Source organism: Rattus norvegicus, chromosome 5 (genome assembly GCF_021556685.1).
Source record: "Rattus norvegicus strain SHRSP/BbbUtx chromosome 5, alternate assembly SHRSP_T2T, whole genome shotgun sequence".
Lineage (NCBI taxonomy): Eukaryota > Metazoa > Chordata > Mammalia > Rodentia > Muridae > Rattus > Rattus norvegicus.
In genome coordinates, this window is record NC_141538.1 from 160,224,298 (window position 1) to 160,240,000 (window position 15,703).

Genomic DNA, 15,703 nt, shown 5'->3' on the forward strand with positions numbered 1-15,703 from the left:
TTTTGTTTTTTGAGACAGGGTTTCTCTATGTAATCCTGACTGTCCTAGAACTCACTCTGTAAACCAGGCTGGCCTTGAACTCACAGAGATCTGTCTGCCTCAGTCTCCTGAGTGCTGGCATTAAAGGCATTTTTTTAAAATTTATTTAAATGGCAAAGTCTCAATAGCCCAGGCTGGCTTTAAGCTCATGGGCCTCTGCCTCAGTCTCCTGAGCTGGGATCACAGGCACTTGCTGCCGATTACCTACATCCAGAATCAGTGGGAAGCAACCCCAAGCCTGACAGAGGGAAGGGCCAGCAACTCACAGTCCATCCCACACAGGGCAGACCGGGGACATTCTTCAGTGGCAGGCTGGGAAAGAGAGTTCAGGGACAGGGAGACACTTGAGAGATACATAATGTATCAAAATAGTTCTCGAAGCCGTAGGCACCAGGCCACTATCTTGGTAACGAGTTGGCCTCATCCCCGTCCATAACAACAGCACAAAGGCATCCCAGACAGAATCGCATCAGCGAGGCATCTGTGACAGCTCTGTCTGGCCGATACAGGGTCAAGGTCGAGGCTCTTCCGAGTGATTTTCCATGTTCATCAAATATTCTAGAAGGAGTAGAGCTCCTTTTGTCATCAGAAAAGAAAACATAGTTTTTGGAAAAAGAAGAATACGGGCACTGCTGTTCCCAGGCTGTCCCTGTCCCTCACTGAGAGTCACTTCCTGGCCTTTGTGTCTGAGGTTTTTGCCTTGGGCTTGACATCTCAGTGTTGGGGACTCCTTGGGGACAAGTGACCTTCCTAAGAGGATATAGATACAGAACCACTTGTCATCGGATGCTCAGTGGACTCCTCCAGACGTCCCCGAGGATCCACCACAGAGTGCGCTTGTGTCTGTACTGTGCCGTGAAGCCGGACTGTGTGAGGCGACCTGCTGTCAGCCGTCCTCGCTCCACGCTCACAGAGCCAGAGCTGTTTTTCTTCTCTGTTCTCTCTCTTGCCTCTGTAGGTAGACACCAACTTTTTGTTGTTGTTTTGCTCTTGTTTTTGAAGGCAGGGTTTTCCTTTGTAGCCTTGACTTGTCCTGGAACTCACTCTGTAGACAAGGCTGGCCTCGAACTCAGAGATCCACCTGCCTCTGCCTCTCAGGTGCTAGGACTGAAGGCGAGCACCACCACCTGCTGGTATTCTAAGCTCCACCCCCACTGTTGCCTGGCAACAGCCAGCTGTGCCTGACTAAAAAGGGGGCTGCTTGCCCCCTCCTCTCTCTCTTACTCCTCACTTTGCTCTTCCTCTTCTCGTGCACTCTTTGTCCCTGTCCCTTCTCTCTACCTCCCTCCTTCCCTCCATGTCCTCATGGCCCGCCTCTCCTCTCTTCTTCTCTCATTAAACCTCTCCACGTGGATCCATGTTGGCTTGGTGTGTTCTGTTCGGGCACGAGCCGTGATTTTTTTTTCTTTTTTTCGGAGCTGGGGACCCAACCCAGGGCCTTGCGCTCGCTAGGCAAGCGCTCTACCGCTGAGCTAAATCCCCAACCCCTTACGAGCCGTGATTTAAACTCTAAAATGGTGCCCAACTTGACATCAACCTTTTGATTACCCTGTTGTGAATACGAATAAAATTGTGTGCAAATAAGCCACTTACCACTTAGGTCTGAGTGGGTTTTATTATTTTTTATTTCTATTTTTATTTTTATTTATTTATTTTTGAGATACGGTCCCATGCAGTTCAGGATTGATTCTTGAATCCCCTCAGTGGCTGAGGATGACCTTGAAGGCCTGGTTCTCCTACCTCTGATGCCCAAGTACTAGGATTAAAGGCATGTGCCATCAAGCCAGGTTTATATGATACTGGGGACAGAAGTCAGGACTGCCAGTATGCTAGGTGAGCTCTCTACCGACTGAGCTCGGCAATCTTTCTGAAACTGGCTCGTCTGACAGCCTTGAGGCCTTCATCTTTTCCGTGTATCGGGTTATTATCCTCTTTTGCACATCTGTTCACAGGGCTGGAGAGGTGGCTCGACGGTGAAGAGCACTGGCTGCTCTCCCAAGGGGCCCAGGTTTGGTTCCCAGCATGTACATGGTGGCTTACAACCATCTGTAGCTCCTGTGGTGCCCTCTTCTGGCCGCTGCCAGCACCAGACACACATGCAAGTAAAACACTCAAATGCACATAAAAAAGTAAGGTAATTTTTTTTTTTTTGAAGAAAGAAAAAAAGTGTATTCAGGTCAGGTGTGGGGCTGGTCTATGATTCCAGCTACTTGAAAGGTTGAGAGGCAGGAGGATGGCTGAGCTGAAACAAGCCTGGGTTACATAGTGAGTTCGAGGTCAACTTGGACAAATTAATGAGACTCCATTTCAAAAATAAAATAAAACAAACAAATAAAAACTTTGGATATAACTCAGTGGGAAAGCACCTGGCCGCTGTGTGAGAGGCCCTGGGCTCCATTCCCTGGCCTCATAAAATAAAACAAGCCAGTCTGTCAGGTGCCTGGTGAGTGCTTTGGTTGGGCCATTGGCCTGTCTTTTCAGTGAGCTATTGGGATTCCTCAGACGGTGTAGAGATTAACCAGTTCTCTGACCTGTGTTTCAAAGTATTTCCTGCCCAGTCTAGTGGTTCCATCTGCCCACTGTTCCCTCCGTCTGGCGGAAGCTTTTAACGTCTTCATTTTCGGTTTGGTTTCCTGGGGTTTGAGATTGGGTACAGAATCCCTGGCAGAGTCACACAGGGTTTGCTCTGCAGTCTGTTTTCTGTCCCCTCAGGGTGGGGTGTTACTGATCTTCCTGATGTGCGTGGTGCCACCAGCCAGCTCTGAGGTCTCCCAGCTACTCACTGCTCTTGGTATCCTGATTTAAGGATGGTTTTTGTTGCTATAGAATTCTTTTTATGATAGCCCTTGGTGGAGGCGCTCTGTAGGGCTGGCACCTGGTAAGGGCTTTGCCTCTGTGAGCTTGCCTGACATTTAGCTGTGGACTTCCAACCCAGCGCCTTGCACATGCTAGGCAAGCGACACATCTCTGGGTTTTTATCTTCAGGTCTCTTTGCTTTTTAATTCCGAGACAGGGCTTTACCAGGTTTCTAAGCTGACCCTGAGCTCACTCTGCAGCCCAGGCTAGTCTTGCATGACCTCAGCCTCCTGAGTGGCTGGAATTATAGGTTTATACTGACAACCTTGTTGCGCTTGCTGTGTTTCTGTGTAGTGACTACACAATCAGCAGGTTTTTCCTTGCCCTGTAACTGCTGGAATAAAATTGAAGTTTGTTTACTGATTCATGATAAACTTTAAAAAAAAAAAAAAAGAGGGGTTGGGGATTTAGCTCAGTGGTAGAGCACTTGCCTAGCAAACGCAAGGCCCTGGGTTCGGTCCCCAGTTCCGAAAAAAAGAAAAAAAAAAAAGAGTCATTTTATGTGCATGGGTATTTTGCCTGCCAATATGGCTGTGTACCGCTTGTGTGTCTCATGCCTGTAGAGGCCAGAGGGCATTCCCCAGCCCTGAATATGTATGTGTACATGTATGAAATATGACAGATAGGGTGTAAATGATGTATATGTAGGTATTTACATTAGTCTCACTACTAGCTTGCCTTCTCTATAAACAATTTAAACTCTCTTCTTTGCCCACCCCCTACTGACTTGTCCTCCTACCTTTGCCCCTTCCCGATTCACTTGGCTGCATCGTTCCATCGGGTGGGGAAACAAGGTAACGAGACAGCTCCCTTGGTCAGGCCTCATCTGAGCTGCAGACCCTCCCATGGGAGTGTGGCAGTCCCGAGTTCTCAGGCCTTGCCTTACTTTGCTGGACCCTGCCTCCTCTGGACACCCATCCGTCAGTTAAGGCCTCCCATCAGAGTGGGGGGTCCAGAGCAGCTGTGTAATCCCAGGTGCTTTGGTGACACAGTTTCTCATTTGGTGGCCATCTTCAAAATGCTCCAGGGTTACTTGGGCAGCTTGTCAAAAAAAAAAATATATATATATATATAGATTCCTGATCCACCCTATGGCCAGGGGTCCTTGAAACACAGGCATGTTGATGTGTAGGTGCCTGTGTTTAAAGAAAACTCTGCAAAATGGAGGCAAAGAGACTTAGACAACCTTCTCAGTCCTTCAAGCCCTCAAGATCCTTCTGCGCGCATGCATGTGCGTGTCCCTTCCCAGGACGAGCAAATGATACTGCAGTTGGTGAGACCGTGTGCCGCCTCCCCTACCCGCCATGTCAGAACTGTGGGTCCTAACAGAAATGTGTGTCATTGTGCTAGAAGAAGAGTGTGAAGATGAATGGCTTAGGAATCCTGGGTTCAGATCCTGCCCCTGCACTTCTGAGCCAGGAGCTGGTAACAGTCACAGGAGCCGCTGAGACGCGTGCGCTGTGTGTAGGTCTGTCTGTCTATGGTTGTGTCTCTCTGAATGAGATCGACTGTGTTTCCTTAGGTGGGAGCACTGAGCCACAGAGAGGGTAAGCAACTTTCCTGAAGGCCCAGAGCCAGAGGGGAGCAGGAGGAGGATCTGAAGCCTGGCTGCAGGGCCTGGCCGTCTTCGGGGAGCAATGGTCCTCTCATCTCCGTGACTCATACCTCTCTTTGCTTGGTCAGGCGATTCTCCAGGTCCTGTATCCTCCTCTTCTCCTTCTCCAGAGTGTCTCTCATCTTGAGTTTCTCGTACGTGTTACTCTCTGAGATCTGAAAGTCAAGGAGGGATTTGGGGATAGCAGGGTGTAGTGGGTTGATTAAGAATGCCCCCCATACGCTCATATAGGTGTTGGCCTTGCTGGAGAAACTCTGTCTCTGGGGGGTGGGTTTTGAGGCCTCAAAAGCCCATTCCAGGCCCTCTCTCTTGCTCTCTGCCTTCCGATCAGGAAGTAGCTGTCAGCTACTGCTCCAGCACCATGGGTGCTGCCGTGCTCCCGCCATGCTCCTGCCACGGTCCCGCCATGATGATAATGGACTAAACCCTTTGAAACTGAAAGCAGGCTCTTAATTAAATGCTTTCTTTTATAAGAGCTGCCTTGGTCATGCTGTCCCTTCACAGCAGTAGGACAGTGACAGAGACAGAGGACAAACTAGCTGCAAGGGGAAGAAGCCAAGGTGAGTCACCATCGAGACCAGTGACTCAGAGGTTTGGGACAACAACTCAAGGAACAGGGTGCCTGCCAGGGTGTGAGGTGAGAGGGAGAGGATGTGATGAGTCTGGGGAGCGGGGAGCAGAAAGGGGGAGGGGCTCCCTGTTCCGGGTTTCCTGGCTAGCACCAGGAAACGGCCTGGTCACGGGTGTTCAGTCACTGGGCACTGGGCCACTGTGTGACCTGGTAGGTGTTGGCATCGCGGCAGGTTCACCCTGGGAAGTCCCTAGCTTTTGCAGGGTGGGGCAGACTGCTTAGAACTCATTTCCTGTTCTACCTGGCACGGCTCCTGGTAGCGTCAGAGAAGGGCTACATACTTTACACAGAGCAACCTTTGTCCCACAAAATGAGATTGTTTAAACTCTCATTTTTCAGGGGCCTGAGCTCCAGGGATCATCCGGGGTTGGCCGGTGAGTGGCAAGTGTTGGCTACGTCCAGGAGAGGTGGCTTCAGACTGCAGGGCTGCCCTGCACCCCTGGCTGGAAGTCCCCCGGGGGTCCCTGGTTGTTCCTACCTCCTTCTGCTGGGTCAGCTGATTCTCCAGGTCTTGTGCCTTCCTCCTTTCTGCCTCCAGCACTTCCCGCATTTTCCTTTTCTCTTGAGTCACACTGCTCTCCAAGACCTGAAAGACACCGTCAATGATACCAGCCTCCATATTCAGGCCAACAGTTAGGATGCGCAGCCAAGTCACCCCCAGAATGACCTCACCCCCACGGCACCTCCATGGGGAATTGCTGCTGAAGGCCCTTTCATTTTTTATTTGGTTTATAGATAAGGAAACCAGGAGCCAGAAGAGGTGAGGGTTCAGGCTCAGGGCTATGATGTCTCCTGTTGACAGGGAGGTCTATCTAGGTCCTGAACAGGGCAAGCATGGCCAGCTGAGTATAGAGGCTCTGGGAGGGGACCGGGATCTGAAGGAGAACGGTCTCATTGATGAAGGCCCTTCCAACTAGTGAAGCAAATTTATGAAGGAAGATTGGTTTCAGGAGGATGGAGGGCTGGGGATGAATGAGCCAGTCACCACTAGAATTCGTCTGGCATCTAAAAGGTTCAGGGTGAGCCTTCCCGAGACGCCCTGGGATGAGGGAAGAGTTCTGGGTTAGCTGCTGTCCCTAGCCATGGAATTTCATCTTGTCCATCCATGTCTTACTCAGTTAATGGACTCAACTGCAGGTTCTATCCCCAGAGGACAGAAGCTGTGGTCTTGGCCCAGTAGCCAAAATCCCAAGAAAAGTCTCTCCAGCATTCACAGGCCTCCCTTCTGCATCTAGCAGGGCATCGGGTGTTTGGAACTGGCAATAAGATTTCCACTAGTGCCCACGATAGGGGAGAGGATTAGTTTTCCAAAGGCATTCAATCCCCAAGAGGTGGAGAGGAGCTAAATCTCTCCTGCTTTTGAGACAGTTTTATGTGGTTCACACCTGGGAGAAAGGAGGGTCCTGAGGTCAAAGGTTATAATTGGTTATGTAGTGAGCGTGAGGCCAACCTAGGCTAACAGAGCTCTGTCAAAACAAACACCCCAACAAACAAACGAAAAGCTCAGCGGAGGTGGCGCCATTCTTTCTGGGAAGAAACTAGAGTTTCCCCACTCCATGATGCTTAGAAAAATTTTTTTAAGGCAAGGGTGTTACTGTGTAGGCCTGTTTGGCCTGTAACCCTGCATGTAGATCATGCTAGCCTCAAACTCATAGATTCACCTCACTACACCCAGCCAGGAGGCTTAAATTTTTATGACCCACCCCCATCACCTTGCCAGCCCTTGTTGATGCCTGGATGGCACCTGACTGAAGTGACTCCATGGAGAACACACACACACATGAACACACACACCCCACATACACACATATACACACCACATACATATCCATGCCACATACACACATACCACTTACATACACAGCACACATACACACCACATATATACACAGCACACACACACACACCACATATACACCACATACACACACACCACATACATAGCACATACACACATGCCACACACACACCATACACACATACATACATACATACCATACACATACCCATGCCACATACACACATACCACATACATACACAGCACACACACATCACATAGATACCACATACACACACACACCACATACATAGCACATACACACATGCTACACACACACACGCACATACACACCACATACATACCCATGCCACATACACACATACCACATACTTACACAGCACACACACACATGCCACATACATACATACCCATGCCACATACACACATACCACATACTTACACAGCACACATACATGCCACATACGTACACAGCACACACACACACATACCACATACATACCCATGCCACATACACACATACCACATACATACACAGCACATACACACACCACACCACACACCACACACACACACACACACACACACACACACACACACACACACACACACACACACACACCTGCCTCCTTACCCTGCCTGGAGACATAACTCAAGGGCAAACCCTGGCAATGCTGTTGACCCAGTGCTGAGGAGCAGCTGTGAGAGGCCACTGTAAACACCTCCCTGGGCCACATCGGATTGTGTGGGTGGAGCTGCAGGTAGGGGGTACCCTGGGGGTGGGGTGGGGGTGGGGAGCACTCCAGTCTGAGAAGGGAGGGCAGTCAGGAAGCAAGGGCTATGCCCCAGTGCAGGGAGATCTGGCTGAGGGGATACTGTCGATGGCTACCACAGATCAGTGACACTTTCAGGTCAGAGGCTGGGTTGTGCATTATCTCTGCCTCCCATGGCTGGCTTCCAAGAAGGGAGGGATGGAGAGACTTGAATTTGCCCTTTGTGTGTGTGGCCACACAGCCTGCACCCATCAGGGACTGAGAGAGCATGTGTGAAACAGGACCAGAGGCCTGAGAATGACCACAGCTAAGTGCAACTTGACAATGTAACGAGCTTTCCTGGGGACTAGAGTTCCGGCATAGCCACAGGAACACGGCATTTTTAATGAGGGATGGGAAACCCTTCCCTGGGCTGGAGGGATGGCGTTTGTTTCTGGCTACTGTACTTTAGGAGAAAGGCAGGTGATGAACTGCAAACTTCCAAGCCTGTGAGAGTTGGACACCCACCCAATCCGTCATGGGCTCGTGTCGGCCGACTCTCAAAGGAGTCCCCCGACTGCTGCTGCTGCTTCCTCTCCCCTGGCCGCAGGAGTGAGGACACAGCTTTTGCCGTCCCAAGAGAGGACTGAACGCTACATTTACGAATGCATTTTATGAACCCAAACTCAAACATTTTGGATCAAACACATCTGCAAGCCCTTTCATCCGCTGAACCACAGGTGACTTCTAGAACACAGAGCAGGCATGAGAAGAGGATCCAGGCCAGGCTCCCGTCCTGCTGGGAGCTGGGAACTGGATGGGGATGGTGGTGGGGGGCGGGGGCAGGCTGGGAAGGATATGGGAGCAGGTGCCTGCTTTTTAAGTATCTGGAACTCTGTGTGGTAGAGGAAGCCGGAGATGGGTTGACGGCCATCTTTTGGCCAGAAAGAGCTTGACTCACCCCAACCTCAGACTTCCTGCCAGCCCTGGGCCTCTCTCTGCTGGGACTGAAGATGACTTCTGGGTATTGGTGTTCTCTCAAGATCCCATCCTCCCCAGCCTCCTGACTGAGTTGACCTCAGGGTTGGGGTGACGGGCAGAAGCCACCACCCCGGCTTGCCACATGTACATTGTTTTCCCAACTGGTTGGCAAGGCTACACATCTCCATGGCTCTCCTGGAAACTCTCTATGCTTCTCCCAACTGCAGAGTCCAGGCTAACACCAACAGCACAGTACAGCGCCCCCCTCAGCCCGCCTGTCTTCTGCCTCCCACAGCCCCTTCAGCCAGCCTCCCCCAGCTGGGCGTACCTCCTTTTGACAAGCCAAGTCGTTCTCCAGCTCATGGACCCGAGCTTGTGTCATCTCCAGGTCCCCCTGCAATTTGTTTTTCTCCTCTGCGACGCTCTCTTCCAGAGCCTGCAAGCCAACAGCCATTGTTGAGTCCACCTGCTACCATGGCAGGAAGTAGACTCTCCCTGGGCCCTGTCTGGTTTGCTTTTCCATCTCCAGCGTGCCTCAAGCGCGCCAGGGCAGAGGGGGCCGCGGTTCGGTGCGCTTGGAAGAAGCGGGGTCTGTGTGAGAACCTGAGCTGGACCCTGACGACTGTAAGCCTTGATTGACAGTCCAGGCCGGCTCAGCTCCCCCTCTCTGAACTGTTTACCTCCTTCTGGTAGGCCAGGCAACTCTCCACCTCTTGTCTGCTCCCCCCTCTAAACCCTCCTTTGCTCTGTTTTTCTCTTGGGCAATAGCTGTCTCCAGGGCCTGCAAGTCAAGGATCCTTGTGAGACGGACCTGGTTTCCATGGCAGGGAAGTGGACTCTGCCAGGCGCTTCAGACCTTACCACATCCTAAAGAGAATGTGGGACTTAGTCTGTGCGCTGGAGCATGGGGTCTGGGGTGGCACGGGGGACCAGGTGGGCCCTGCGTGGTGCCTTCCCAGCTATGCAGCTGAGACTCTGTGCATGGAGGCCTCACTTTCCCTATCTGTACATTGGGCTGACGAAATGATCAATGTGAGATTCTGGGCGCAGTGCCAGCTTCCAGCCTCCACCCCTGCAGAGGAGGAAACGGGCCTAGTTTAGAGGTACTGGGGAATCTGAGTTACTGACTGAAGTCTGTGTTCTAAACCAACGTAACAGAGACCTCCTGCCTGGGTGTGGGGACTGAAAATGGATGGGTTTAGGACCAACGTTAGCAAAAGGCCCTTAGATGTTGCCCACCCCACTGCTTTGTAAATGAAGTTTTACTGGGATGCTCCATGGCCCACTGTTGACGTGTGGTCTCCGGCTGCTTTTTACAAGAGCAGTGTTGTGAGGTCACAACGCACACTGCGAAGAGTAGCCCGCAAACATGAACACGTTTATCGTCTGGCTCCGTGGAGGAAGTGTGCTGACATCAGTCTACGGCGGTAAGAAGCCTGTGTGCAAATTAAGATGATGCCATTCGGGGCCCATAATAAAAAAAAAAAGGGAGGGGCTTGCTGGATTGGCGAAGGTGCCTGGCATTTCCTTGCTGTTGGAAACCGGAGTACTCAGAGCTGCAGGATCCATGGGAGGGAGGCTGAGGGATGAGCTAAAACATGGGTTATTTTTACAGACGGAGAGAGGAGGGCTATTAGGGGACAGGAGGAAGGGTCACTTAAAAGCCAGGACAGTCCTGGAGAGATGGCTCAATGGATCAGTACAATGTTTGCCTTGCAAGCACAAGGGCCTGTCCTGATACTCAGCTTTTGTAAAAGCAGGTGCGGGGCGGGGGGAGATGGCACAGGAATTAAAATGTGCAAGCGAGAGGACCAGAGTTCAGGTCCCCAGTGCCTGTTTAAAGCTGGTGGGTGTGGCAGTCTGCCGGAATTACAGTGCTCTAAAAGCCGAGAAGAGGGAAGCCTGGGGCAAGCTGTGTCTGTGAGCTCTGGGCTCGCCTGAGAAACCCTGACTCCATAAGGTGGGGTGTGATCACGGAAGACTCTTGGGCCTGCACAGGCAAGTGCAGGAGCATACGTGCATTTAGGTTTCCATGTGTGTTTGCAGGGGCACACGTATGCACACCCCCTATGTACATACGAACATTCATAACCACATGCATACCAGACACAGATGCATAAGAAGGCTAGGCAAGGTGGTGTGCACTTGTAATCCCAGTACTAGGGAGGAGACAGGTGGGTTCTTGGGGCTTACTGACCAGATAGCTCAGCCTACTTGGCAGGTTCTAAGCCAGTGACAGACCCTGTCTCAAAAAACAAGGAGGGGTTGGTGGGATGTCTCAGTGGGTAAAGACATTTGCTCGCCAAGGCCGACAACCTGAGTTTAATATTGGGGAGCCACATGGTGGAAGGAGAGAACTGATTCCTGAAAGTTGTTCTATGACCTCCATACATGCATGTACACACACACTGTGACTGAGGCCCACAAAGTTTTTTTTCCCTATGAATCTCAAGGGTCAAGCTGGATGGGAGTCAGGATGGCAGTCTGTCTGGGCGGGCTGTCATGTTCGTCTGAGTGTGGATGTCCCTCTGTCTGTCTGGTTTTTTGAGGTTCCTACGTTAAACCCAGGATGTTCAAAGCATCACTTTAAAGGTCATCTTCCAGGAGTAATTTCAGAAGGGGTGAGAGGGACATGACCGTGGGGTAGGCACCATGCAGGCCAAAGCGTCACACTCCCAAAGGGAAACAGCCAACCCCTGGGTCAAACAACCCTGGCCTGGGTAGGCTGGTGTTAGGTGGGGGTGTCAGTCAGGAAGAGGCAGAGAGCTGGGGAAGATGTCGAAGGTTTTAGGGCCTTTCTGGATTTGACTCTTTCTGTGGAAATAAAGGTTTGTTTGTTTGGTTTGGTTTATTTTCTTCCATCAAGCTCTCTAAAACCTACAACCAAGATTATGGCCCCTGTGGTCTGGGACTAAATGCAGGCTCCTGTGTTGAACGTGTTTGGCTGCCACCTGTGCTGCTTAGGACGTTCTGGAAACTTTAGGATACGGGGCCTAGCAGCAGGAAGTTGGTCAGCAGGGCATCCTGTCTTGGGTTACACTGGCCCCTTATCCTTTCTCCTCTCTCTGCTTCCCACCCACCATGCAGTGTGAAGCCCTCTCTGCCACACGCTGCTGACACTGCCGTGTTCTGCTAAGCGCTTGGGGTGTAGCAAACATAAAACTGAGACAAAACAAACCCTTCCTTCCCCTTAAAAAGCTAAACATAACTACCCTGGGATAGTATGATGTGCAGGAGGACCTGTGACTCCAACACTCAATCGTAGTGTGTGAAAGCTCAGGGGACTATGTGGGGAAAGGGGGACCTGAGGGGGACACATGAGGGTAACGGTGGGGGAAGGTGGTCTAAGCAGGATGTTACATAGGCATGAAAATTTCATAATGGAACCCACTGTTTTATGTACAAAATACTTTTCCTTTCCTTCTTTCTTTCTTTCTTTCTTTTTTTGAGAATCTTTCCTTCTTAAAAAAAAAAAAAGTCCAGCATTCTGTCATCATAATGAGAAGGCCAATTAAACACAACAGCCACTGTTAGTCTTACCCTGACAAGAATCTTCGGCTGATGGTTCTCCCATTTTATATCTTCCATTTGGCAAAAGGCAGAAGTGGGGCTGGCTCCACAGGTAAAGGTGTCTGCTGCCTCAAAGCCTGATGACCTGAGTTCGGTTCCCAGGACCCACATGAAGGAAGGAGGGAACTGTACACACACACACACACACACACACATGCACGCACGCACACAAACACATGTATGTGTGACAGAGACAGACTGTCCTCGTTGGGGTTCACTGAACTGGGGCCAACAAGAGATGGTGACACTGTGCACGGCCTTGTCCTTCACCGTGGAGGGAGGGGATGCTCAGGAGTTGGGGTCTGGCAGGTGGGGGCAGGAAGAAGGGTACAATGTGCCCCCCACCTCCCTAACCACTCTGATTGTGTCTATCAGCCATGGCTGTGCTTTGGAATGTTACAAACCCCAGAACCTGAGCTACACTCCCACCTCTGACCCCAGAGTCTCAATGACAAAGGGTGGCCCAGCAGGTGAGATCATAAGCCTGGGACCTAGGAGGAGAGCAGAGGAAGGTATGGCGGGTCCCTAAGTGTCACACAGGGGAATGATAAGAACTGGCTTTAGAAATGCATTTCTATGTTCTCCACAGAGTCTGGCACAGTGGGTCCAGGTGTGGGCCCAGGCTCTATGTTTTATTAATGCTTGTTTATCAGCATATTTAATTATGTCAACTGTAGAGGGTTGGTCTGTTGCTAGGTAATATTGTAATGCTAAATATTGGCTCTGGTTGCCTCTGGGAGGAGAGAATCCTCACATTCACAAAGTGATGCTATGTGACCTTGTTCCTTAATGGAAAACGACTGGTTGGATAGAGAAGCCGACAGCCTATAGCTGGGCGGAAGAGAGGTGGGTGGGGCTTCGGTTCTGGGCTCAGGGTCTGAGGCAGGACCACAAGGAGAAGAGGGAAGGTGGGAAGAGGAGAGATGACGTGGGGTAGGTGAGTCACGAAAACATGGCCTCGGGGGCTGGCCAGTTGGAGCGGAGAGCTGCCCAGATGGAGCTGTGCAAGAACTCAGGGTTATTGATGGAGAAGTAGATTGCGGCAGCTTGCATGGTAGGCAGCTGCCCAGCTCTAGTGCATTAAGGGCTTTTTATAAATATAAAGGCTTTGTGTCTTTTATCTGGGAACGGAAGGCTCAAAGGCGGGGTAGAAACCCCCGACTAGGATGAACTATTTACTACAACACACAACTGTGGGTTCCGTTGTGACATTAAAACACGTGCGTGCAGTGTATGTATCTCCGTTTACCATCCCCCATCCTCTTCTTCTCAAGTATTCCCCACTGTGCTTCATACCCTCCCTCTCCTCTCTCTTCCCCTCCCTTTTCTCGTTCTCTTCTCCCCTTCTCTCTCTTCACCTCTCAGTCTTTCTGTGACCCAATCTGTTCCATCAGGGTGGCTACACCTTGTCAGTGGCTACACCACTGAACAGACAGACAGACAGACACACACTCTCTCCCTCTCTCTCTCTCAACCCCACTTCACTCTCTTCTTCCCTCCTTTCACCCCTCCCCATCAATTATCAGCTGCCTATGGATCCTCAGGAAGGGGCAGAGTCCCTCCCCGACAGGATGTCTACAGGCCCAGTCTTATACTGGCCCTGGGAAGGTGGTCACAGCCATGAATTCTAGCCTGTGACACAGACTATTTCTAATATAGAATCTGATCAGAGTTGCTTTCCTTGGGACATCTCTGGGAAAGCCCCGGGTACCCCAACAGTAGGATGCAGATCTGGGGCGTCAGGAGCCCCTAGGGGGATGTCACAACTGTGAAGCCGACTGCACCTCGAGCAGGTCCTCGGACCCCGCAGGGGTCTTAGCAGGCATGGCTCTGCAGCGAGCTTTCTACAAGGCCTGGATTCTAGGAGGGTGAGCAGCGATTTGGGCCAAGTTGTTCTCCCAGATATATAGCTATAGAGAAAAAAAATGGGCTGATGTGAGACCTGAAATCAGTTTTGCTTACACTTGGCCACTCATAAACCAGGATCTGCCGTAAGGACACCACTGTGTTTAGTCAACTGCGATACGAAACAGATAGGGTCGCGTTTCCTGAATTGTCAACGTGCCTGCCTTTTTCAATTGATCTTTCTGTGGTTTTTTTTTTAAATCTTTTAAAAGTTTTGCTTATTTATTTAGTGTACTTGATATGTATGGGGTTTTTGCCTGCATGTATTATCTGGGTGCAGTGCCCATAGAGGCCAGAAGAGGGCGTCAGACGCCCTGGAACGGGAGTTACAGACAGTTCTGAGCTGGGTGCTAGGAACAAACGCACGTTCCCTGCAAGAGCAGTCAATGCTCTTAACCACTGAGCCACTCGACCAATCTGGAAGCTGGGGAAATTACTGTTTCACACAAAGCCCACAGAAATGTCCACCTCACCTCCCAGACTCAAAGGAACAGCCATGGACCGACTGACTGTCTTACCGCCTTCTCTTCTGTCAGCTGCTGAATTCTGGCTTTCAGCTTCTCTTCTTGTTCTAGCTTCTCTGTCAGCTTCTCCTTTTCAGCCAGGTTCTCCTCCTGCAGAGACTGCTGGGTTTCCAGAGAAGCATTCACCTGGGCCTGCAGGGAGAGAAAAGCTAACTGAAGCTCATGGGGGAGACAGTGAGGAGCCCTTTAGCCACTTCCTTAAGAATTGCTTATCCTGGGCTGGAGAGATGGCTCAGCGGTTAAGAGCACTGACTGAGTTCAAATCCCAGCAACCACATAGTGGCTCACAACCATCTGTAATGAGATTCGATGCCCTCTTCTGGTGTGTCGGAGGACAGTGACAGTGTATATATATAATAAATAAATCTTAAAAAAAAAAAAAGAATTTCTTATCCTCCACAACAGTTCCTCGAAAGCCTGGCTGAACCATACACCACGTAGAGATGTGAGTGCTGGGAGGGCAGCAGTGAGACGTCACACTCCCAGGTCTAGATACAAACCCCAGCTCTAGCTAAGTCTTCATGTCTCCCCATCCCAAACATGGGGTGTCACCGTGCCTGCATCTCGGTCCTGAGATGACAAGGGGCAACTTTGAGGCCAGTGCATGGTGTGTGTTAAGTGCCCAGTAAACAGCACATGGGAAGGTCAGGAGCCACCGTGCTTTGATCCAACTGTGTGGCAGTCAGAACCATCGACCTCCCTGAACAGCGATGTCTGCAGAATGGGACTGATGAACTACGGACCACGGGCCGGATCGGGTTTGCCCTCCACCTTTGTGTGTGGCATGTGGCATTTATGTGTAGGCATGTGTGTGTCATGGTGCTCGAGTGGAGATGAGAGGACAGCCCCTCCATGTGGGTCCCAGGGACTAAACTCAGGTCGGCAGGCTTATCTGCTGAGCCACCTCGATGGCCCTCTTGGGGGGTTTTTACAGAGGAAAACTGTGGTTATCCCGGGAGGTCAGGTAGGGGATGGTGCCCTCTCAGACACTGGGCTCAATCCCTTTGTGCAAACAGAAAATCCTGTTGCCT

The 15,703-nt window shown here is 51.0% G+C and overlaps 1 protein-coding gene across 15 annotated transcripts in view; it reads right to left on the bottom strand.

The window, feature by feature from the left end:
* Positions 1-15,703, bottom strand: part of Fhad1 (forkhead associated phosphopeptide binding domain 1) — a 119,976-nt gene that overhangs the window by 35,729 nt on the left and 68,544 nt on the right. For all 15 annotated transcript variants that reach the window (XM_087550749.1, XM_087550739.1, XM_087550748.1 and 12 more), the window contains 4 exon segments: positions 14,667-14,804; positions 9,002-9,109; positions 5,620-5,727; positions 4,561-4,665 (listed from right to left, as the gene is read on the bottom strand). In XM_087550749.1, coding sequence (XP_087406875.1) covers positions 4,561-4,665; positions 5,620-5,727; positions 9,002-9,109; positions 14,667-14,804 — 459 coding nt within the window.